The sequence below is a fragment of the Prunus persica genome, chromosome G1 (genome assembly GCF_000346465.2).
Source record: "Prunus persica cultivar Lovell chromosome G1, Prunus_persica_NCBIv2, whole genome shotgun sequence".
Lineage (NCBI taxonomy): Eukaryota > Viridiplantae > Streptophyta > Magnoliopsida > Rosales > Rosaceae > Prunus > Prunus persica.
Window position 1 is genome coordinate 15,200,058 of NC_034009.1, and position 26,309 is coordinate 15,226,366.

The 26,309-nt window shown below is 35.3% G+C and overlaps 3 protein-coding genes and 1 pseudogene across 5 annotated transcripts; all 4 read right to left on the minus strand.

The window, feature by feature from the left end:
• Positions 619–1,824, minus strand: LOC18791030 (uncharacterized protein At1g05835). 2 transcript variants are annotated; one of them, XM_020554853.1, is made up of 2 exons: positions 1,342–1,824; positions 619–1,138 (listed from the first exon to the last, which is right to left on the minus strand). In XM_020554853.1, exons 1-2 carry the CDS (start codon positions 1,436–1,438, stop codon positions 825–827), a joined length of 411 nt encoding a protein of 136 aa, XP_020410442.1. In that variant the 5' UTR covers positions 1,439–1,824; the 3' UTR covers positions 619–824. The 2 variants fall into 2 exon arrangements, with proteins under 2 accessions (XP_020410442.1, XP_007223402.1); XM_007223340.2 differs by having other exon boundaries at positions 1,369–1,806.
• LOC18789839 (histone-lysine N-methyltransferase ATX2) lies at positions 5,611–20,495 on the minus strand. Of its 2 annotated transcripts, none has more exons than XM_007225351.2 (25): positions 19,631–20,495; positions 19,471–19,522; positions 19,283–19,357; positions 18,930–19,149; positions 17,971–18,094; positions 17,746–17,850; positions 17,024–17,229; positions 16,403–16,495; positions 16,107–16,204; positions 15,197–15,373; positions 14,504–14,647; positions 14,292–14,339; positions 13,972–14,089; positions 13,825–13,890; positions 13,686–13,747; positions 13,405–13,461; positions 12,230–12,298; positions 11,828–12,026; positions 10,933–11,217; positions 10,365–10,426; positions 10,206–10,283; positions 8,330–8,425; positions 7,211–7,314; positions 6,988–7,135; positions 5,611–6,007 (listed from the first exon to the last, which is right to left on the minus strand). In XM_007225351.2, the coding sequence occupies exons 1-24, from the start codon at positions 20,224–20,226 to the stop codon at positions 6,994–6,996; spliced, it is 3,276 nt and encodes a 1,091-aa protein (XP_007225413.1). In that variant the 5' UTR covers positions 20,227–20,495; the 3' UTR covers positions 5,611–6,007; positions 6,988–6,993. The 2 variants fall into 2 exon arrangements, with proteins under 2 accessions (XP_007225413.1, XP_020410234.1); XM_020554645.1 differs by having other exon boundaries at positions 19,460–19,522; positions 19,631–19,694.
• LOC109946480 lies at positions 21,820–23,295 on the minus strand (annotated as a pseudogene).
• LOC18791806 (uncharacterized protein At2g29880) lies at positions 24,076–24,879 on the minus strand. The gene is made up of 2 exons (XM_020554493.1): positions 24,520–24,879; positions 24,076–24,417 (listed from the first exon to the last, which is right to left on the minus strand). Exons 1-2 carry the CDS (start codon positions 24,877–24,879, stop codon positions 24,076–24,078), a joined length of 702 nt encoding a protein of 233 aa, XP_020410082.1.

Consider the following 26,309-nt stretch of genomic DNA (forward strand, 5'->3'; position numbering starts at 1 on the left):
TGAGGTAGGGACGATGGAGAAGGGAGGAAGGGACGGTGAGGTCTTCCAAATGGTTTTGAATTTGGGTTAAGGGGAGGGACCTGGAAATTTTTTTTCCTGCAAAAGCAGCAGGCTTGCAAAGACTCAAGAGGTGCTGTGGAGTTTCATTTGTTGACTTTGCCAAAGCAAAGGAGTCAGTTTGCTTAATCAATGGAGTCCAAGTGTGAGGATGGGTCTGGGTGGAGTGGTGGGTTATGAAGTTCAGTCTGGGTGCGAGAGAGAGAGAGAGAGAGAGAGAGAGAGAGAGAGAGAGACCGTGATAGTGGGAGAGAGTAATAAAAAAGTTGAAATATTTTTTGAATAAAAATACTCAATAAGGGTACATTTGGAAAAAAAAAGTTGACTTGTTTTAAGTGTAAGGAAAATAACACGTGTCAAACAAAAAAGAGAGAGTCCAAAGGAGAATGTTAGAAAGAAGGTTACTAACATTCCCCGAACCCAAAGAAATTAAATTGATGGACAGAAAGTAACCATCAGAGAAGCTTTAAACATGGCATTAACCCTAAAATTCAACTAAAAAAATGCAGAAAATGAGAATTGGGCTATGCGAACATGACCACAGCCATTAGGGGAATGCCATGTTTAAAGCTTCCCTGATGGTTACTTTCTGTCCATCAATTTAATTTCTTTGGGTCCAGAGATGTTTTCCGTATGTTCTGATGCTTATGTACTTAATATTGTTAATTAAGACGAGATTAAGAAAAATTCATCACATGGATCCAAAAGATGCAAGACAAAGGAAACTAATTAATTGATTAATTACCTGGTAGGCCTAATTAATCTAATCACTCACATTGAAAGGACCAGATTTTTGGATACATGAGATACTTTTGGTGAGAGTAATTGAAGGAAAATGTCTGCAGAGGTGCCAATGGCAACCCGCTGTTAATAACACAATCATCGACGCCTAGCACTTTGAGCAGCCTCGGGTTGACCAGAGCCTGAGGGAAGCTTCCACACTTCAAATGAACGTCGATGATTGGGCACATAGGGCACTTGTTATTCACCACCACCATGAACTTTGGAGAGCTTCCAAACCCCACTTGGATCTGTTGAACTGTTGGAGCTTGACCATTGGCAGTACATTTTTCTCCCCACCCTGCATACATCACATTTATATTAGCACTTGATATAAGTTGTGTATGAAAACCAAAACTCAATTAATGCTTTTTCTTTGTAACGATTTTGACACTACGAGTTTAGCTTCTGACACTCTCGATACCGAAGGTATAAAAAACGTTTAGAAGTATTCAATTTGAAGTGCCAGAGACTAAATTGGAAGTGCCAAAATTGCTACTTAACCTTTTCTTTTTTGGGAGAGAGAGAGACCATGGGGGATAAGAGATGCAAATGTAAGAGAAGTCCAGAGAAGAAGCTTGAAAGCTGTTTGGCAATGCATTGTGAGTTCAAGGATTATTATGTAACAAGAAGTTTGAAGGGGTGGATTGAACTGGTTGGTTGGTTGGGTTATATAGAGACAATGAGAAGGAGTTGATGGGGTTGAGTGACTTGCAAGAATTTATGTGGTGGTTGTTGTTGTGAGTCTTGTTGTGGAGAGTGGTGAGTGGAGACAGAGTCACATGCAACTGGAAGTAAAAAAGGGCATTAGGAATAAGAGAGGAAATGAAAAGTTAAAAGGGAGGGAGTGAAGAGAAGGGAGAGGGTTTGGAGATATTGTACATGGCATTGCCTCCCTACCAAACAACCAGCTTCACATGACCAATGTCAGATTCAGACCCCAAAAGACTGACAGCAATTCCACTGAAATGCAGGGTTTTCTGTCTGAAATGCAGCAACTCTCTCTCTCTCTCTCAGACCAATCACATGTTCTGCTTATTTACACTACACTACAGTACAACACGGGTTTGTCTGCGTCAACCTATCTGCATATCGAATCCTTGCCACCCAGCAATGATAGATTCAATCATTAGGATTTTATTAACAGGGGGTCTTGCTTAAATCTTGCTTAAATCTTGCTTTTGTTATAGTTACTGTTAGAATTTTGTGCACATTTACATCGCTCTTTGTGTATATGATATTCTACTTCTGAGTTATACTGCCATGCGACACCGACACTTGAGTTTAACAAGCAATGGCCACAAAACCCTAAAAGTCTGAAGAAACCTAAAAGGTTACAAAATAATCCTAACTAAATTCAGAATCTAATTGGATTCGAAATTATATTAAAACAAAAAAAAAATTAAAAATAACAACATATGTAATCAATCCACTTGATGTTCACTTGAAATTCGTGTAAATCCCAAATACTTTTGTTTCGTAATAACTCTGAACAATTTTGAATTTTATTTTCTTCACGTTTCAGTACTTTGAATTGATTCCCTCTTTATCCTACATGGTACACACTCCACTTGGAAGAGACATTGAATCTGTGATATCACCCTGCTCTGGACAGTGGACTGGATCAAGGGAATCCATCCTCCTTTCTCCTTCACGTCACCCCATGAATGATATTCCATTACTTTACTAAAAGCATCTCGGAGTAAAGTCTCAGTGTTCAATTGCCCTCTCCTCTGTGCTTCGAAAGTAAAGCAACCAAACCAATGATTTTCTTTTTTAATACAAGCGATAGTGTAACTCTACACTATAAGGGAGAGCAAGATTTCTAACCTGAGATCACTAATCTGCAAGTCAAGGCTATTTTTCACTCGGGTAGACCCAGTTGACATGGCAACCACCGATCTTTTTTAAGGAAAGGACAAAAACTAAAATTAGCCAACGAAATTTCATTGGTTAATGTAAGAAAGTTTTTATTTTACTAGTGTCTTTATAAGACTACACTTCTATAATTCAAATGTGTTTGAGAATGTCGGGCTGTGAGTCGACTCAATACAATTCAAGCGTGTTCGAGTTTGATTCGCAAAGCTAATATCTCATATGAACCGAGCTTGAGAAACTTGGCATTTGGCTTGGCTCGGGTCATTTAAACCCCTAGATATTAACTTTTCATCTATTGATAAGTTATAATGCAATAGGTTTGTTTTCTTCTTTGTTTGCCATGAATTTTCGTAGCTTAACTTTTAGATTCTAATGGTGTTATCTCAGAGTTTATTTATTTATATTTTTTACAAAAGCGCTATTCTAAACTACTTTAATGTAAGGAGGGGGTTCACATTTGGGTGCAATGGGGAGGGCAAACTGCCTTGGTCAACTGGCTTAACCCACATTTGCATCATCTCACAGAATTGACACACTACATACTTATGTTACTAAGATACCCTAACGATTACCAAAATGGGAACAACCCTCTCTACAAGCCTCAGAACCGTCCCTAAAGTGCAGTTACAATTGCATCAGCCTAAAATCAGAAACACAATTATAAACAAATAGAAATAAATAAATAAAGTGTAGAAGGAACTAGGAAGAACGGGTTTTGAAGGAAAGAAAGAAAAAGAAATGAAATATGAAAGCCTGAAAGATTGGGGGAAAACAAGAGAGTTATGTCTAGAAATCCCCCGTACTGCTCTCTGTTCTGCAAAAATTCCAACATTTTCCTTTTCATGTAAACTAAATAGCATTCACTTTTTAAGCAACTAAACTTGTTCAATGAAAAAGCACTAGGAATGAAACGAGAAAATTTCAATTAACGAAAATGGATCCTAAGGTAAGCAAAAAAGAAGAGATATTTACTGCTAAACGAACCCTGAAATTAACTGAATACACCCTATGATCTAAGTACACCTTAATATTTTAATCAGGAGTGCTGCCAAACGACCTTAAAATTAACTGAGTACACCCTACTATAAAAGTATATATTGAATTACTGATTTACCCTAATATAAAATGACCAAAAAGGATATATGGAATTGTGAAACAAATATAATTTTAATAAGTACACCCTACTAACCATATTCAACCCTAATCAAGAGATTGCTTGTCCTATTGTGTTTTTAACGAAAGATGTGGTGATTGCAAGAAATTGGAATTGCAAAAACAGTGTCAACAGTTTTAGTAGAAGCATAAATCCATATGAAAAGTCAAAGATTTATAAACACTATTAAAAAAATCAAGCTGAAAATCAACTATAAAATAATGCTACAAGTATTAGGGTGTATCATGGGTATTTTTGGTAGTTTTATAGGTGTGCTTAGTTAATTTTATATTTTAATTAAAATATTAGGATGTACTTAGATCATAGGGTGTACTCAGTTAATTTTAGGGTTCGTTTAGCAGCACTCTTAATCAAAATGTAAAATTAACTAAGTATACCCTATTTAACTACCAAAAATACCCCCGGTACACCCTAATACACTCTATCACACAACACCTTAATGGATCTGAATCATCTTCTTGGATTTTGTCTGCTTGACTTTTAATATAAAGCTGCCACATCAAATATAATACAATCCAATGATAAAAACAACTGCCACGCCATATATGGTAGTAAATCAAAAATAAAATTACATTTTTGCCAAACGGACAAAAGCTACATCGATAGTTATCTTCTTCTTCAGAAATAGATTCAAGGAATCTCAAGTATAAAATTCAATGACGCCAATTTTAGCCAGAAAAAGAAGAAAAAAAACTCATCTATTTCCAATCAAATGATCACCAATCTGACTAGTTTACAACGTAATTAATAATCCATCCCGCATATACTTCCATGACAGCAACAAGCTGTGAGTGAGATAGGTGGGAGGAGATGAATGCGTGGGATTGAGGTTTTGGAGCATTTTGTTTAGGGTAGAATTCCCTCTAATCGGTGCAGGTGTTGGAGGAGGCCTGGTTGTTTTTATTATTCTTATTATTATTTGAAGTGCTGCTCATTGCAAATTATTGTCCTAACAAACATAACCAGAAGGAACTGCAAATATCGTGAATTCTTTTCTCTTCCATATTTTCTTCTTTTCATTTCAAATCCAGCTAACACCTCTATTTTACTCTCTCAAATGAAAATTATAGAAAAAATAATAGGGGTTTTAGCTGACTTGCTTATAAATTATAATAGGATTGAGAATAAATTGATTTCTGTAAGTTGAGAGTAAAAAAGAAAGGCGATGGGATAAAATAAATAAAAATGGGGTTTTGAGGGTTTTGTGGACTCTCAAATTTTTGAAGAAGAAGAAGAAAATTAGATATCTTTTTCGGTAATTTTATATTAGGGTAAATGAGTAATACAATAAATAATTTGGTAGTAGGATATACTCAGTTAATTTTAGGGTTCGTTTAGCAGCACTCATTAAATACCCATTCTTAGCACTAGTTATATAGATAAACCATACACCATTTAATTTATATAAACAAACCCATAAAATAACAACTTGCCCTATTGAATTTAATTTTGATTATTAAATTAGTTTGATACCCTATTAAGTATTTTGAGTTTTTTATTATGAGATTTTGGAATTGGACTTGTTTTAAGAAATCAATAACAGTTTTATAATTTATAAAAAGTTCAAAGCCTTTTTGTTATACTGTAAATAGACTTTGGGTATGTTTCTAAGTCCATTTCATATGGGGGGTTTTTTTTCTTCATAATTTGGACTTGTATATTGGGTATAATAATGAATCTCCCAACAAAAAAAAGCACCTCCAAGAGCTAAGAAACCATCCTGAGATACAATCAAATCACTTTTTCATTCATAACTTTTGTACTTGTTTTTCACAAAGGTTAATGTAATTATATGAACAATTGGGTCCCTAACCTTACAGCATCAAGACAAATGAGGAAGGATTATCCAGAGTACCTTACTTTATCAGTAAGTGAAATTGAATTTTGTTATGAACCTCAATGACGTCTTCAAATTTTCATGCGTGGACCAAGAGGAAGCAGCTTGAGCAAAAAAGAAAAGCTGAATCACTTGATTTTGTTGTCATGTCAAAACAAGAGGAAAACCGGAGCTCTACAACCCTGTCTTCCTTGAGATAATAGCAAGTTCTAACAGATTGTTGGGGTAAACAATCCATCTCCGAAGTATCTCACGTGAACATATTTTACAACAATAAATTTCTGCAAACAAAAATGGAGGAAATGATCAGTACAAGGAAAGCATTCTCAAAGCAAATGGCATGGAACATCAACCCCAAAAAACAAAAAAAAAGGAAAAACACATTGCTGAGTGCTATAATCTTGTAATTTTTCAACGAACAGAGTATGATTGCACTTTGACTTCTATTACGACACCAGCGAAGCTCTTTAATCAGTAGCTTTGTCAATGAGCAAGTACCTCATCAACAGAAAACATCCTCAGGTGGGTACTGCTCCCCCTTATAAATTAAGTACGTCAAGTTCAAATCACTGGCTTAAAACAATACATTGTCCTTTCACTTTAAACATAAAAAGACTATGGATCCCCTTTTTGTTTTGTTATTATTTTCTGCTCTAATCCTTTTCTTCCTCTAATACCTTTCTTTTATTTATTTTCTATTCTCCCATCCTAACCTTATTAACAAAATTATGCACCTTTCAATGTATTTGTTTATACTGTTTTATGGGAGATTGGCTGTACTATATATATGTTGAACATTACACTAAGGCTCCAGTTGGATGGATGATTTGAAAGAAAGGATTTCGATTTGACAATAAGGCTAAATTTTCTTAACTCATAAGATTTTAAACAAACATATCCAATCTTTGTCTATGAGCCAAGGCCTAAGGGCATAACAAAATGTTAACCAGATACACAGAGCTACATAGTATCAACTCACAACCAATAAGTACTTCACAATTCAGAAAAATTAAAGTTTCTAATGTCTCAGATTCTTACTTATGGCATGCCAATGGTCCGTGGAGGGTTAGTTAAATATGAGGAAAGTGGACCTATCTTGTTCTTATTATTCAAACATTTTCATATACAGTTTTTAATTTAAAAAAAAAAGCAAACATTATTTCTGGCATAAATATGCAATTTGAATCAGCGAAATGCTAGGAAATCCAGCTTTGAAGGGAGTTAATATTAGGGTACAGGAAAGACCTTACAGTTCACCTACCTTTTATCATTCACCACTCCAATTTATTAACTCACTGCGCGGTGCATAATGCTTTGTTGCTCGCTCTTCTGCTTCAACATCATTAACCACCCCACGGCATCTCGGAAAACCACAATAACATGCTAGTTGTTCATCAATTGAAAAAAATCTGTGATATTAAGGAGAAAGTTAGCACCTGAAATGATAAAGAAAAACTGCATACACAGCCAGAATTGAGGATAACCTATAATCGTATGTAAGTTCTTCCCATCGTTTGATGTCTCTCTTTGCAAATATAATTATATGCTCATCATTATTAACACTAATGACTCTTGAGTAGCAATTTGGCTGCACACAAGAAAAGTTAAGCCGGTCAGGAATTAACAAAGTTAAATAAATAACTTTTGGGGAAGCCATCCAATATAAAATCAGTAATCACAATAGCGTAAGCAATTTTAACAATAAAAACTATATGATTTCCACCAATATAAAATGGCAACATAACCCTATGAGTATAATTCCCAGGATCTAAAATTAAGTTCCCCCAATAAATAGATGGGTTTAACAATTTGGAGAAGAAAAATGTGATGAAGAAGATAATTGAAAGATCATAATTAATTAAAAAGGTTATATGAGAACGGATCACAGTATAGAAGCCTTGACAACCACTATTTTACTTGCCAACATGCAGCCAAAACCACTGGCGAGTTTTTCACCAAAACAATAGACTACAGCAGACATTATGCTTTGACATTGAAGATGATGATCCAAATACAAGTGAAATACAAAAGAAAAGAAAATTAACAATCGCAAAAATAATGCATATGGCAATCCTTGAAGGCCAAAAGATTTGCATGCCAAAACATCTTACACAATAGTTTAGGGTTGTTTGTCTCCATATTTCAAAAGACCTTTTATGCCACCCAAAAAGCAAATATTTCTTGAAATGTCTTCTCGGAGAAGCTCAAATGCATTGAATGGAGGAATGCTTTTTTATTTCCCAATCCAAATGTTTTACAAATGACAGCAACATCCACCATTTGTTTCTTCTTTTTTCCTTTTTTCCTTTTTTTTAAACATATTTACTATGCTAAAGCTTCATTATGGTGAACGTTCACCTTCAGGATTGCAAAGTGATATGCAAATAGGAAAAAGAAAACTTCTAATCTCCAAACTCTTTCATTAGGTTATATCCAATAAGATAGGTAGTTGCTAAAATGCCATTGTTCACGCATTTAGCTTGCTGCTAAAATGTCAATGGTATCATGTCAATCTATGCTAGATTATGAGTAGCACAAAGGCAATTTGAAATACTTCATATGAGTAAAACTAAATAAACAGACTAGGGTCAGATAATGCTCACTTCACAAGAGTGATTAATCAGGTGAGCAATGCTTCCAGCTCTTGTGGCATCAATGACCCGTTCATCATCAATCCGGAACATATAAGTCCCAGCCCCCTGCATGAGAACAAGTAGATTTTTCCACAGCCATTTCTTTCTCAGTTCATATGCAAGCATCAATATATGTAAAAATTCCTAAACGGCAGTTACATGAGTTGTTTATAAGATGCATACAAATGCTAGAAAATCAAAATTTGTAAGTGTAACAAAAATGCATCTAATAGAGATGCCTGATTATTTCAAATCTCTTGAACTTTGGTTGGCAACTCTGACATCTGAATAAAATTACAAAGACCAAAGGCAGCATGATTCATGTTATCTCACAACAAAATAGAAAAGGACTTGCAAGAGAATAACCCAGATCCCTAACCAACCCAAACTCTCTTGTGAGAACGGGTGGGAAACAAAGTGAGGTTACTAATACAAGATAATAGATCAGAAACTTCGTCAAACTCCCTATCACTGAGATTTCTTCTAAAAGTTAGGTTCCAAGAAACAACCCTAAAAGGAGGAGAAGGCAAGGATGAAATGGTGGCATTATGATTCAATAAGGATCTGTACAGTTCTGGAAATAGTGATTAAAGAATGACTCACGTGACCAAATGTCTTAGTCCCACTCAACAAGATAGGAGCATGGTCTGAAAGAATTGTTAGAAGTATAGAGACTAGACAATCTTAGGGTACAAGCAATCTACTTCCTAGAGCCAATCCAGGAGGGATAAATTCAAACATTGTAAAGCAGATGCAATGGAGATGAGAACTCGGCCACCTCCCCTTAAGACATTACAGCCAGCAGATTGCGCATAAATGTAGGATAGGATATATCCTTAAAAGCAGGGGAAGTTGATGCCCAAGGGGCAGCCCAGAACTTCACTCTATCCCATAATTCTACCACTCCCACTCCCTTATAATCCTCGAAGATTCTCCTGTTACGTTCCAGCCAAAGGTTCCAGATCACTGCCTGCATCAAACTGCCCCAAAGAATTTTAGCTTTCTTTCCCCTTCCCAAAGCATCAAATTTGACGGAATAAAGCTCGAAACAGCCTTTCAGTATTACCCACACACTGTTAACTTCCTTCAGTAACATCTCCCACCACTTTAGAGAGAGAGAGCAATGAAGGAGGAGGTGGATGCATTTTCCACAAGCTTGATGCATTTTCAAACAAGTATATACACATATGCATACTCTTTGTGAAGGAAAAGAACTATTTTCATTCCTATTGATCCCACCTTCATCCTTGGGTATTCTTTGAGGAATAAGAGTGAACTGAAGGTCACTCTAGAAGCATCAAGAAGCCTATTTTAGAATCTCATTCAGTGTAGCCATGTGTGGAGCATACAAGGAGCATTCATCCACAAGGACATGTGGCACAAGTCAGAGGATAAGTCATCTTCCACATGAAGGTGTTGTCCAATATTAAGAAATACCAGTGCCATTCTAGCAAGCACAATCCCGAGCATAAAAGACGATCCTCTGTGGTCTTTGTGATGGAGCCCTAGATAAAAGATGAGTATTTGCTCACATGGTGTTACGCTTTTAATGGCTTACACTAGGAGACCAAGAGAAAGACTACTCAAGCAAGAGAACAGAAAAATCAAGAGAAGACATAGCACATTGACTTCCTATAGAATGAAGGCCAAATGTACAATTTGGCTTAAATAAAATCACATAAAGCCTAGTCACTACCATGAACAATTTGAAATCTATTTCTGATGTTATTTGAACAATTTGAAATCTATTTCTGATGTGATTTGTTAGGACCAACATAAAATGCATGCAAGCATAATAAAGCATAAGTTGCAATGAGCACAGCAATGGCTTAGTTACGTAACTTACCACCAATGAATTATATATGAAGTGCTCTCTCCTGTCAGCTACAGGAGGTCTAACAAGTTCACCCGTGTATTCAATCACCTGCAACAGATATGAAGAGATAGGATCAGCATTCAAAATTCTCTTCTACAGGTTCAAAATATACAAAGAAAATAACTTTACCATGTCCCCTGCTCTATGTGGGTGCTTAGCAAAGATACCAAAACCATGAATTCCAGATTTTCCTGCAGTTAATATGTAAAACAAGTTCCAAAAGACTGAATTCAGAATAACAATAGTTAGGGTAACAGATCACACTGAATGACATGGCAGACACTATACAAGCAAGGTCATGAACACATGTAAGATAAAGCTAAAACTCTAAAATTTCAGCACATAAGAATGCATGCTATCTATTAAAAAAAAATGATTGGTAAAATAACAGGCATCTACAAATAGCCACATGAGTTTTAACGTACAGCAATTTTCTAAATTGTATGTACATTTATTAAATGTTAAAAACGTTACAACATGATCCCCAAAAGACCTAATTATCTACTTCTAGCTTCAAAGAAGAAACAAAATTCTATTATGAATACCAAAGAGTGAACCAAAGAACCAGATGGGAGATTGGTGAAGATAATCAGAACCGAACATAAATAGGACAAACTATATTTACATACAACATTCTTGGAGGTTTCTTTAAGGAAATTCGGATTCACGAGTAAAAAACAGAAAAACTATATCTTACCAAATGCTAGTCGTTTCCGAAAGGTGTCTCTCATGTATTTATACTTCTCCGCCATAGAAAGTATGTCGTTAGGAGCATCAAGTTGGGAGGCTTTCAGCCTTTGAAGGTTAGAGCAGAACTTAGAACCAACGACACCATTGGGAGGCCGTGAATTACTTGACAGTTGGTGTTGGCTGTAACCACCAACTAAGTAAGGCTGGTTCTCAACAAACAAACGCTTTAAGGATGCAGCAGCTATGGCTTCAGGTTCTTTTCTCCCTCTTCTACAAAAGTAGTTGTATGGCTCTGTCCAAGCGTTGGAATGAGAGAGTAAAATACAAAGTTTATTGAATTTATTTTGAAATTCCTTAGTTGAGTATCTATATCAATGATAGCCAATAAACTAAATGAGCATTCATGGAACATATTTGACAAGACAAACAAGCAGAACCAGTCAAAATCAACTCTGACTCCTGACAATGATTTTTTATTTTATTTTTTCTAACAGGAAACAAAGATTTTCAATAAATTGAGGGGTTTTTTTATTTAAAGAGGAAACAAAGATTTTCAATAAATTGAGGGTGGCAACCCCAAATAGGCATCACACACTATGTCGTAGAACTCTGAAAGAATAAATAAACAATTATGCCCCAGCTCATGGCTACATAGTACGATCCCCCTTGGTGCAAAAACTATAAATAATTTAAGCAAGACAAATCTTCCCCACAACATAGAGACTGGAACCAATACACACACAAAGTACACAACAAAAGGTGGAGAAACATTATAATTTATAACACCATATCTGTTAAGTGTACTAAAAGCAACGTAGAGATGTAAACAAACTTGTGAGGTAATTTACAGCAGGATTACTAAAAATACACTCCAGGAGTATACTCACTATACATTTACATACCAGTACGAGCACATCCAGATGGATTGGATGGCGGAGTGTAGTCTGAGCATCGACGCACTGTTCGGCCAATACGGTCATCAGCAGCTGAACGATCATTAGTTGGCTGCCTATGCTTCTTGCAAAAGGAAAGAAGGCGGATACACTGATCTTCTTCATCATCTTCTACAGAAAGTAGATGCAGCCGGTCCTCATCCTCAAGCTTCGTAGTAATAAAAATAAAATATAGAAAGAAATTCAGGACAATTTGGGCAAACAATTCTAGCCATAGCATTAATTAATGCATTTAAGAATACAAAGTAATATAAAACCAATACATGAAGACATCCAGCAAGCTATTGAAACAATACAGAGTTTAATATAAAAACAATAATGTCATGTGAAAATGAGGAAAACAAAAACTACCTCAACACAAAGACCAGCAGCTCGTGCACAAAGTGGATGGTATGCCGCACAACAGGTATTGTTTGAACACTGGAAAGAAAAATAAAAGGCAACAAAAAAATAAGAAACAGTTATCAAGGAATTTTCATACCAAACTGTATACATTTAAGAATGAAAAATAAATCAGGAAGATACCAAGATGTATATATGTAAGTAGATATATCATTGAAGAACATCAAGAAATAATTATATGAAAGCCAAGAAATTTCTAGCTTAGATGCTGCAGTCATATATTGGAAACGAACAATGACATTGATACATTTTTAAGCTTTTCCCGTAATATTCTAAAATGGATTAGAAATAAATGTTTTTTTTTTCTAAGACAGACTAAGCGTCCCAGAAATGTAACCCCAAATAAAGAAAATTGGTAATTAGCAAAAGTGTAAAGATTCTACCAAATGCTCAACTTTGGATCATTCATTAAGTTAATTCTTTTACCAGGACCAGGTACCCTGTTTTCTTCAAAAATGTAAAACTAAATAGAGCAGGGCTCATGACCACCATATGAGTAAAAGGTTCAAGAAAGCCCTCAATATGAATCATTCATTAAGTTCATTTCCAAATAGGCAATGAAAAAATGTTCAACTTTTGACTCCCGGTATGTTGCAACAAAATCTACAGGCACAGTGTACACTTCAGATCTAATTGCAAAAAAATTCTCCAATCTCTAAAGAGCAGCATCAATTCTCACTTCATGGCAATATGAACAATCTTCACATGTAAAGAACACAACGGATATGTACTTGTGTATTGGTAATGCCTAATATATTTTTGTAGCAAACACCAAAATGTTCAAACTTGGTTATATTGAAGTTGAACTGACTTCGTCATAACTATACTGATATACTTCTTCCATCCATTAGCTTTCTCTTTTAGCCTTTTTTTTTCATCATGTTTCTATTTTTTATACTTCTCTTTAAAACAAAAGAGTGTGGTTCAGAACCAATAAAGTAGAATAAGCATTTCCCCTTGAAAACTGTTTCAGCATCATAATAGTAGCCTGAAACAATTTCATTGTTTGTATGACCGCTTCCAACCACTTAAGAAAGTTAAATATAATTTGGCATCATGATACACGTTATAAATACAACAAATTTACAAGCATTTGACTATGATTAGGTTCTAAATGAACTTACTTGAATACAGGCTCCATAAGAAACTCCACAGATAATACATAATAGCTTCCAACGGTCCTGTAACAAAACAGGAGATTAGTGGAAGCAGGAAAATCTTGACATAAAGGTTTTGGCAATTTTCATTCCAAAGGATAAAAAATATATGAGACCGCTGCCATAAACAAATCCTCTCAAGATAAAGATAAAAAAGGTGACATATGTCAAGGAAAAATGAGGGTGAAGGGGAACAAAGGAAGGAGGCCATAATGGTGTGGGAACATAAAAAGTGAAAAAGAAAATACCTTGTTGATTCTACTAAGCCCATCAATTGGTTCCATTCTCTTAACATCAGATAGGCAGGTTTCTGGAATATTTTCAGAGCATTAGAAAAAATAAATAAATAATTGAATGATCAGAAATGAAAACTGTGTTTTCATGAACCTGGTATCCATATGGCACAAGCCAGATGAGCCCAGCGCCCATCAGTTGTAGGCTTCATTGCCCCCCCTAGAGGAAAATCAGTTCAATAAATTAATAACGTGAAATCCATGGCATTAAAAAGGTAGACTCTTAATGATTTCTAACTACCTATTACAGGACAAAGGCAGCAAGGCGGTGCAGGTTCAGGAGCCCCAGGCCGACATAAGTTGCATAACCATAAGACGCCACCAACAGGTTCCAGTTCTCCATAGCATCTTGCATGGACCTAGGAAAACATTATTTCTTCTGGTGAAACCAATAACCAACCAGGAAAGGTGAACACATAACAAAGTAGAGAAAGAAGTGTTTCAAACAGCCTAGAAAAAGAAACTTGGTTGACTAAAGCATATATGACAAAATCAAACTTGAATTTGATAGTTTAACCAAGACCACAGTAATGTGATCCCCAGCATCAGAAAAACACTTACCATCATTCTGCATTTGTCACACTGCAGGAACAGGTTGTTTTCGTACTCCTATAAACAAAACACCAATTAGCAAAACCAATAGGGAACTAAGTTTAAATGAACTCCCACCAAAAAAAGAAAACACAGAAACTTGCGGAAAAAGAAAAATACATATAGTCTATCTTTTAAACAGTCAGTGATACAATATGATGGGAAAAAACATTCGCATCCACCTCATCCATGTGGCAAACACTACATTTATCGAGGTCCTTCCAGTCCACACGAACAGGTCTGTAACCAACAGGAACATCTCGATATCTTCTAGAGGCTAACTTGCACTTGGGTAATTTTGAAGAAAGCTTGGATTTTATTAACCCCTGCAAAAACGCCAGGTGTTTATATTAGGCTAGAAATCACGGAACATGGGAAGAAGGAACAGTTTATGGAGCATTTTAGAATGGCATGGGCTTCAACAATTAACAAGATGGCAGCCAATACCAAATGAGTAAAGAACCATTAACTCAGCAACAGAAAGATTTTCCAAATCCTTATTTGACACTTAATTCTGTTCATCAGAGAGACGAGCAGTACAAACTGATGACCATGCTTGAAGATTACAAGTTATAACAATCATTATTAAGAAAACTATTAGATGATTTTTCTCTCTTTGATAGGAAACAAATTTCATTAAGAGAAAAAGAACAGATCAATGGACAAGATGTCATTCAAATGTTTGTAAGATGGCAGATCAGCCTTGATAAGAAATTCAGCAAGACAACCATAAAACATAAAATTAATATTTGACTGAACAAATAAATAAAATTGACATCATAGCCCAAGAAAACATGAAAATACATCGCTGTATCCACAAATGTATAACAGTAGAAGAAACCTAGTAGGTCTAATGCACAGCTGAGCTTAGGTACCTGAATAAGTTTTGCAACTTCAGGTATAGAGAAACCAAACATATGAGAACCAGATTGATAGGTCCCTTCCAATCCACTGTTAGCATTAGCATTAGAACCAACCAATGATGTGTTTTGTGTTTTCCTTATCCTCTTGTATATTTTATTCCAACAAGCTGATGGTGTAGATCCCTTAAACTGGAAAAAAGAGGGGAAAGGAAGATACATAACAGAACAATATCAGCATATCTTCATTCCAGATACTCTAGTACTGTACATCCTACTCCTGTGCTCAATAAAGGAATCACAAAATAGAAGGCGAAACATATAACAAGACAAATATGTCCTTTTATTACAAACTGAAAAGGCAGTGCTCCATAAGTAAGAAAGCTTACACATCCATTCTCTCAAATGGATATTACTTTCTAGATTACTTATATCAAAATTTATGGGGAAAAATAAACAGTAAATATGTATTCTGGATTATAATTGTAGACCATAATTTATGAAAATTTAAACTATGCAATGATAAGTCCCTTATCCCTTAATCAGATGCCTAACCAGTTTACATACAATAGGATTAAACGGAGGAGAATATAAGTGTTTACTATAATTCAAGAATATGAGCAACACCACCCCTATAGTAGTAGATGGAGGTATCATTACAGCTTGACAGGTGATGACACTATAAACAAAAAAGAATTCGTTGGGAACTCTAGAGACAAGATCCACATAAACATAAAATGAAACAAGTACATGGACCGCAAAGAACACAACCACTGCTAAGAAAGTAAAGAATAATTAAAATCACAATGCACGAATATAACAAAAGTATACTTTGAGGTACAAGTTGATCAACTTATGAAGGATGTTAAAGAAACAAGCACAAACTATCAAATGCACTCAAAATGGAAACAGGAGAAAACCGAACCTGCTCTCCTGTATCTAATGTCACTTTGAACAGAGGTCGAATCTTTGATTCGGTATCTCTCAACACCTCCATCTTATATAATGTACGTACAGTTGGATCTGACCAAAATATTTATGAGAAAGAGAGATTGTTATTAGAATGATACCATTGCAATAAAATATAGCCTTTGAAACTTAACGTAAAAGAAAGAATAATCTAATATGAAAGGCTAATATATATAAAATATATATATATATATATATATATATAGAGAGAGAGAGAGAGAGAGAGAGAGTGTGTGTGTGTGTGTGTCCCACCTGAAATTGAAGTAAACTTCCTCAAGGCAGTATAACCTTCAGGCCAAATGTCTTTCTCATCCTGAAAATATTCTGAGTCCCTGACAAACTTTCCTGCAAGAAACTCCATATGGTGATGAATAGAATGGAAGTCTCAAAAAAGCAACTGGATGATCTCTTTATACAGAATTAATAATAATAAATAAACTACCAGATCTTAAAGGAAAATTTCATAGGAAGGATCGAAATAAATCAAAATTTCTTGTCTGAAGATCTCTTAAGTAAATTGAATACTAAAAACAGAAAGACAAAAAAAAGCCGGCAACAGCATCCTTTCCTCATTTTTTTTTTCAAGAGAGAGAGGTGTGGGCTACAAAATGGAAATTAACCTTCCCTCTCCCAACCCCCCTCCCCCTCACATAGATTGAACCAAAGACCTTCCCCTTGCTAGGGGGAGAGTACAACTTTGGCTACAATTCCATTCATGGTGTTTCCTCACAGGGTTGGGATCCAGAAAAATCTAGCTTTGAAGAATGAAAATGCGTTCATTAATTATAACATCAAAATGTAGACAATACATGGGAACCGTCAAGTTTATATTATGCAATGTCAACGAAGAAGTACAAGACTACAAAGAAGTACCTAGGTTTGTTATCTGCAAATCCCCGATCACGTATGGAGAAGTTCCAAGGCGATCCAGTGTCCTCAGAATCCGTACATCATCCAAACATCCTTCACCAGAATCTGCACTCACTTCATCTTCTCCACTTACACTTTCACACTCATCAATGTTAATTCCATTTTGCAGCCGTAGCATTCTTCTTGGAAGCTTTTGTTCATTGAGATACCTGATGATAACCAAAAGATTTGACTAGTTGGTACTCAGTTATGCAATAATTAAGGTCTTCATATTGCATTGTTAAACAAAATACCTGAATCTTACAAATGTTTGGAGCAAATCTGATTGAGGCAGTCATATCCAGTGAAAGTTACAAAAAGTGATAAGTGCGGATATTCAAATATTATCCATTTAAATCTCATAGCCTCCAAGTCCATAGGTACACATGATAATGTCACAAAAACATACACTACTTACACATTAACATTTATTAGAGTTAAGTACAAAATTGTCTCATGAAAACTATGCCACCTAGGTGATTATATATTTGCACATCATAATGAAAGCATGCAGAGATACTCCAAAGATGCTTGATTTGTGACAGACGCATGGCCATGTTAAAAAATATATAATATGATGTATGCATGATCATATTAAGAAATGACATCAGATGTACGATTATAAATTTATGAGTTCAACACCATGAAAAAACTAAAAGGTCATGTCAAAAATGATATAAGATTACATTTTTGCTTCTTCCAAGCTTTTGATGAATCCAGGCTTCTTGCACTTCAAATGGAATGAAGAAAGAAGTCCTTTGAGAAATGAGATTGCCTGTTTCACTTTAATCCTGTATAAATCACAACAGAAAAACGGTGAGGTCAGATTGAAAAAAAAAAATGGGGAATTCAGGTATGGTAAGTGCACTAAGATACATAAAATCTCCTCAAAATGTCAAAGAATCCCAAACCTTGCAAAGTCGTGGGTACCAAAAAACTGCACTGGAACTGATCGTCCTCCCAAACTTTTGGTTAAGCCTTTACGATCACCAATAAGGGATTCATCCACAACTATTGCTGGCCACATAGCATAACCTGCACTACAGCAGTTGAAAGTAGTTTGTGTGAAATCGAATATTTGAAATCACCAGTTGGTGCAAAATCAAAGAAATGAAAAATCAATGTATAACAGTGGAAGAAACTTATAATTCATGTAACTGAAAATTTATCTCTGTGATCACCAGAACCTAATAAGTCTTTTAAATAAAGCCAGGTAACAATCAGGGAAGATGAAATGATCTGACACTTTCAATTTATAAAATAAAATAAAAAGTTGCGAATCAATTCTGCAGATATTTAAATATATCTCTATTCACAAAGAAGCCATTCTGTAGGAGTTTTGATTTGGACATAGTATGTTATTTGCTTCATGTTTCTAGGACTGATTTTGATGAGCACTATTGATTCTTTTTGTAGCTTTTTTTTTCTTTCTTTTCAGTAAAGGTTTCTGATTCTTATCCGCAAAAACAATATATACATACAAAAAACACAAAGAAAACCAATCATTTGCAGCGAGATTATGTAAGTGTACATCCTATTAGTGCATAAATCATAAAAAGGGATATCCCTCTCTGTGCTGAATTGCTCCTACGGAGATTTTGGCCTGTTCTTACACCATTGTGAAATGGCAGAAAATTACAGCACTTTTGCATGGATAAGGAAAATTACAGGCTGAAAACTAGCCTGTTAGGTCCAAGATACAATCATAGAAAAAGCTTTTTTTTTTCCAACGCAAGCAAGGGGTTTACAATGTGAAAACATTTGCACCTTCATCTAATTGGTTTATTATATTTGGACATACTCTTGCTCAGGCCATAAGAAAATTAAAAACAAGTGAAAACAAAATCAAAGCAGTAGATTAAGCACACACCTGTAAGCTTGGCCCATATGATATCCCCAGGCTCTAGTTCTTGGCAGTCATCCAAACTCGCAGCCAACACAACCATCTCATTATAATCATAGACATCATTATCCATACTCTTCAGACTGTAACTCAAATTCAAACTCTCCATTTCTTCCCGAGAAATATAAAATTTGATTCTCTCATTTGATAGAATCAAATCTTCCTCATCACCATCTTCGTATTCAACCTACATTGCAAAGTTCATAAGTAATGGCTCCAACAAGTTCGTAAGCAATGCCCTAACTTTTGCATACTCAGGCGCTCTCAACAACATAAGAACGATCAAACAAAGAAGAGAGCATGGAAATGAATAGTCATACTTGATGTCTATTAGTGTCAGAGTTGTAACCCACAATGCGACCAGAATACGAATTAGCATCCAATGGCCAATAGACCTGTACTTAACAACAAGAAAAGTTTCAGAATTTCCTACAAGCACAGCAATGCTATGCTCACATCCTCAAAAACAACTTTAAAAAATGTCAAAAACAGCTTACAGAGTGCTTGCCTTGCATTGTAATCCAATAAAAGTTTTAGGATCAACGTCGCTGAAACTCAACCTGTTGAAAATCAACCATTAACACTTTCTCAAGAACCAATTGTTTAAGAATTGAAACCCTTTCGACCAAAAAAAAAGAAAGAATTGAAACCCTAAACTAAATACATACCCGACCCATTTCTTCACAGAAGAAGGATCCGAAAGAATTTTCTCGCAGCTAACAGAAGAATTCCGCTTCTTCAGCCGCAATTTCTCTCCATTTTTACTCCTATCGAGTTTATGATTGCTGCGAGAATCTCTCAATCGAGGCCCGTCCAAATTACACAGAATGCTAGAATCAACCCCCAATTTCAGTAACTCGTTAATCCCGAGCTTCCTCTTCTTCTTCTCCAAACCCCTCTCAAATTCGTCATCTCCATCAGCCTCCTCAACCTTCACCGCCGCCGCTGGGGACTCATTCCGGGCCACCAAAGCATCGAAGAACGAGGAGCTCCGTTCGTAATGGCGGGGCCTCTTGGCGCGGCGCGAATACACATTGACAATTGAGGGTTTCGGGGAGGGCTTCTGGTGATTCTGATCGCCATCGTCGAAGTGATTGAGCTTGCGAGCTTTGACCTTCTTGGACATGACGTTGGAGGACCCGCTGGCGCTGACGCAAGGCGACGTGGCCGAATACACGTGGTCCAGGGAGAGGTAGCGGAGGGGCGTGGAGGTGTGGATGTCGATTGAGGCGTCGTCGTTTTGGTGCTTTTGGGGAAATGCCATGAAGAAGGGAGAGAGAGCAAAAGAAGGGGGGCTTTCTCGCTTTTGCTCTCTCTCTGTTTGTGTTTGTGCGTCTCTGTGACTCTGTTTGCGTGGTTAGGTTAGGGTTGGGGTTTTAAAGAAAGAGGACAGAAAGAAAGAAAGAAAGGAGACGGATCTGTCAGTCTGTCTCTGCGGTTTTTGGAGGGAGGGTTTTGATCCCAATTATCAGTTTCCCGCCTGCAGTAAGAAGAGAGAGGGAGAGAGAGAGAGATGGAACCACTGAAACTGAGTTAAAAAGTGTACATTTCATTATATACGTAAACCATAAAAATAATTTTAAAATAAAAGACGTGGATTAGCTTCTTTATAATATCACTTTTTCGAGAAAAAAGATTTTGAAATTATATTATGAATTATCTGTTGACATGGAAAAATAAATTTATTCTATAATTCTTAATCCGGAACAGTGTTAGTTAAACAATGATCTATTTTACAAACTTGAGCATATGTAATTCTTTAACTGGATTGTTTTGATATGGCAAACATTTTCTATTTAGTAAGAATACCACAACAATTAAGTTATATTCTTGTTTTTATAAATTAACAAAATTTATTGTATTTCCTTGAGTGTAATTATATTTTGTTAGCAAAACTATTTAGCAATATGTAGCAAAATTAACAATATTTAGCAAAACTATGATTTTGTTAGTGTAATTTGAAAGGTTCACCATCTTTTTATTCTTAGAGCATCTACAGTGAAGAAGTGTAAATTCGGAGGTGTAAAGCTATTTTTACATCTCCTTTAACCTTCGGGAGATGTAAATATTATTTATGCTCCAATGAGTTGGATGCAAATTCAAATATGTAAATTCGATTTTCTTGTATTAATTCATTTTTTGTGTTAATTTTTTTTTTATGTTAATATTTGTGCGTGTTTGGTTTAATTATTTTTCTAAACTTTGACGTAAAAATTTTAAAATTCCGATAAGATATAATTTCATTCAATATGATGTAAATAAAATTAAGGGGGGTGTATTCAATTGAGATTTTAAAAGACTATTTATTGATAAATAAGTCCAGTGAATTTTAAAAGACTATTTGAGAATGTAATGACTTATAAGATTTTTTTAAAAGATTTTTTGTACGCAGGATTTTTTATGTTTGGATTTTAAAGATTTATATCATAAAAATTTATAAGAATTGAAAGGACCACATGGATTTTTTATTTGTATGATGCTAACCAACCAACTTAGTTGGATGATGAGCAATGTCTAGTTCAATGGTGCACGAATTCTTCAGGAACAGCCTCTACAACCCAAGCTTTCCAAATGATGGTGGAATTTATCCTTCCCGAATGTTTTATAATAGGTATAAGGTTACTAAGCGGCGGACACTTGGTTCAAACAATGGAATGGAGCCATAAATAAAAAGCCAATGAAAGTCAATTGCTTAAAGTTGTGGGCACTTGCATCAGCAATAACATAAACGGGATCAAATGGAATGGAACAATAAATAAAAGCAAACATTCAAAGTTACAAGAGTCAATTTGAAAGATAACAAAGAAACACAATTTTAACAAAGAAAAGTAAAATTCAATAAAATTTTCCCAATCTTTTAATAGCCAATTTGATGTAGATTCATGTCCTCTTAAGTAGCATTTCTCCACATATCTAAAGCTATGGTAGCCCTCCATGCATTAGCATTTTCTTGTTGCTGCTCTTGGGTTTGAACAATAAGTTCCAAATTCTCTTCTTCATTAACTGGTAATACTGAAGATGAAGAAGATTCGTGTACTAGTTCAATTGGAAATTCATCAGAACAACACTTTTTGCGAAGAAAGTTATGTAGTGCTACACATGCTAACACAAGCTCTGCTTGTGTCTTAAATGGAAATGGAGGCGCTGACTTAAAAATTGTGAACTATGATTTAAAAATGTCAAATATCCTCTCGATCACATTCCTCAATGATGCATGGCGAAGATTGAACAATTCATTTTCATTTTGAGGGTCATTACCATGACCCGCAAAATCTTGGAAATGATATCGCACACCTCAAAATGGAGCTAAAAATTGACGCCAATTAGGAAATCCACAATCCACTAGGAAATATTTACCTAATTATATATACAATACATATAAAATTAGTATAAAAAGTTAAAAATATATATATATTTATCATTTAAAATAAGTACTTACCTTGGGGCACTTTAAGTCCATTCATCCCTGATAAAGCATCATATAGTAGCTTTGAACCATGAGCCGAACCCTCCCACCCGCTAAGAACGTACATGAATTCCAAATCAAAGTTACAAGCAACTAATACATTTTGTGATATCTTTCCATGACGATTACGATAATGGCTTACATCTCTTCCCCTTACCATTGCTGGAATATGTGTACCATCAATAGCTCCAAATGCAATCCTAAAATTATTCATATATCACAATAACCATATTATGAAAAATACATATTATAATAACAATATTATTATAATTAGATAATTATCACATACCTTGAAATAAGGGTAAAACCTTGTGCTTTCCGTTATTTTAGATGGCACAGCCGGTCCTGGTTTAGCCATCCAATCAGATGCTATTGAATTCAAGGCCTTCAAAATCTTGTGAAAATTTTCACTTGCAGCAAATTGTGATCGACCAAATGTATTACGAATGACACAATATCGAGTATTTTGGGCGACGATTTGTAGAAATGATGCAAGCATTTCTTCAACACAAATAAATCTTGTATCTCCAAAAGTGTTTTTTCTCTAAGAATTGTGCATAACTTCCGGAATACATCTGGATACATTCTATATACTTGTCGGAAGATTTCAGGATCATCGTTCAATGCTTGATGTATATAGTCATATCCACTGCTAGTAATTCGCCGTCGAGTTAATGGACGTTCAATATATTCACCACGCATCATATTCAGAAACTGATTTAGCACATGCATTACTGCATAAATTGCCATCACTGAACTGTAAATGGCTTCATAAAATTGTTCATCTATTTCTTCATCATCTATATCTTCATCATCAATTTCTTCTTCCTCTATGTCATTACCTTCATATATGTTCGGTTGTGACATTATGCGTACATAAAAAAATATACGAAACTGTAAAATAATAAAAAGAAGAAAATAGTACACATTATAATATAATAATTGCATAAAAAAAGTAAAAGCAAAGAAGGAAGATATTGATGACATAAAAAAGTAAAAGCAAAGAAAGAAGGAATATTCTCTACTCTGGTAGTTATTGTAACTAATAAATTGGGATCCAATTTCAAGGTCTGTATATGGAGGCAATTCTGCTGAGCACAATATATAAATAGGAAGGACAAAACAATATATATGGCTATGACACATTAAATTGGGATCAAAATAGGAAGGATCCGAAAATCAACAAAGGCAATAAGGCCATAACAAATACTTTATTCAAACCATCTAATGGTGCAACCAAAGTACCAAATTATAATCCAAATAGTTCAACCAAAGTACCTAAATAGTTTAACCAAATTACAATAACAATAGTTCAACCAAATTATAATCCAAATAGTTAACAATAGTTCAACCAAATTATAACTCAAATAGTTCAACCAAAATAGAAGCAAAATAGCACAAACTAAAATATAGTTCAACAAAACCCAAGATGATCAACATACTAGAATCATCCTAACTTGAATTTTATCCAAGATGAGCGCTCTTCCAATGACATCTTCAAGAACAAGTCCTTCTTTGCTTTATTACTAAGCAATTCACCTGCCATGTAACGAGTATTGTCATCCAAATTTGGTATCTCTTTTATAGCATCCCAAATATCCCTCTCTCTTTCTCTTTCTCTTTCTTTTTCTCTTTCTCTTTTCTCCATTAGGTTAGATATTTTAACAAAATTGGCAGAAATAGTCTCAATGCGATGGGAACCTCCGAACCTAAAGGGGATTGAGATGGTGGACTACATTGGTGGGGTGATGAAGGTTGGTAGGATGGTTCATAGTGATTTGGTGCTATGAACGCATCATTGTTAGGATCATATGAAAAGTCTTCTATCCCAAAATCTCTATTTTCTTCCCCATAAGTTGTTGCATCGGTATCATCAGTGCCCAATGCAATGGAGTCATTCCCAGTAGTAGTTCCACCCCCAACGATAATCTTCAAATCCTCATAATCAACTACACTTTTTTCTCGAAGTTTACTGTGACTTGGGTGGGACTAGCAAAGAACAAATTATTCATTGTTAATATATTGCAAATAACAAACTATACTAAACTAGTAAGCTATTAATATACTTAAAAGATTATGAACTAAGCTCACCTTCAAGTAATCTTTCCATACTTCATCACTAGCAATGAACGTCTTTGCAATTGGGTCCCACCCAAAGCCAGAGTTATTACGCATAAGCGTAGACATCTTGTTATATTGCTTCTTAAACCACTTCATTCGGCTCAAGTAATGATTATAAGTTTTTGGGAACCTAATTTTTGCATTAAGACGAGGAAGTATCACTCTTTCTACATTTTGCTTGCTAAGTGACCCATTAGCATCATGCAATCCACTATTGATAGCATCCACCAAGAGGTGCAACAACTCATTGGTATCGTCTATAGTCCAAGATTCATAGTTCTCTTTCTCTTTGCCCTTTCCTTTGTTATTTCCTTGTTGTGAATCCCCCATTTAAATTACTACTACAACATATATAAGAAATTTATTAGTTATTTCACAAGAATACGTATCATACCAAACAAGAAAAGAAAAGAAAAGAATTTCACTATTGTCCCTATTTCCTATTTTCTTTCTAACTTTGGTGAATATTAATGGTAAGTCCTAGGTCTTTGGCATAGTTGTTAATAGTAGGAGAGGGATATGATGTGAAGGCTAGGATGATGCAAATTGTCTATGCCAATTCTTGTTTATATACACGTCACAAAGAACCCACGAAGCTCTATATATATACACACAAAGAACACTAATGAAAAATATATATGTAAGACCATGCAGTACATGATAGCCATAAACAGACAATAAACGCATACCATATACAGCAAGGAGTCAAAATTAATACATAGAATCATAGCAGTATTGTGATAAAACAAAAGTGATATTAGTGGTTTTTCTTTATATGAAATCTTTAACCATCAGAAGTAAGCTTTAAGGCATCTCGCTATTGTTGAAGCCTGTACAACTACAAATCACCAAAGCCAATATGAGCAACAACAGCTAACCCATCCAAACCATAACACGTAGACCATAAACAGCAATTGTTTGATTCTCCCATACACCCCCCTATATAATACATGATAGCAACATGGCATATAGCAAATATACAGACAATAAACGCAAGAAGACACAGCATGAGAACGAAGCAATACCTTGTTCACGAAGAACCGTTCAACTTCATGAAGAGCTGTTCAACTTCTCTAGCAGAAAAAAAAAACTCACGTATGTGAAAAGTCTGATGGGTTAGGGTGAGATTTTTTTTATAGGGTTTGGTATTTATACCTTCCAATAAAAAGTCACACAAATTCCTAATTAAAAAAAAGGCTTATTATCACAAAACATCCCTAAGGTTTATGAAACTATCAGATTGCATCCTTAATATTTTTTTTTTTGTCATTCGTGGTCCTCAAGGTTAGTATGCATGATCACAAATGGTCCCTGCCGTTAGGTTTCGTCAAAAACTCCGTTAACTTGCTGATGTGGCATATATGACAGGACCCGATCCCAATTCCACTTTGGAATTCGAACCAAGTCCTGTGCGTGTCCGACACCTGGCGAATGTCGGGCACAAATGACCCTTTTACCCTTCCTGTTACAATTACTGTTAAAACTTCCCTTAGACTCCTGCCGAAAATTCGGCAGAGTCTCCCCTATATTTTGTCTAAACCCAAAATCTTCCACCTGTTAAACAAGCAAATAATTTTCCACCAACTGCCAGAATAAAATAACCAAGCATTCACCAGATCAAGTTTCCCACTAAAACGAGATATCAAAGCATTTTCTACTAATTTACAAGATTTCAAGAACTTTTACAATAAAATCCTACGTTTCTTGGTGGTGTGGAAGCTAAGAGTGGCCTGGTGGTGGATGCATGCGCACTTCTACAG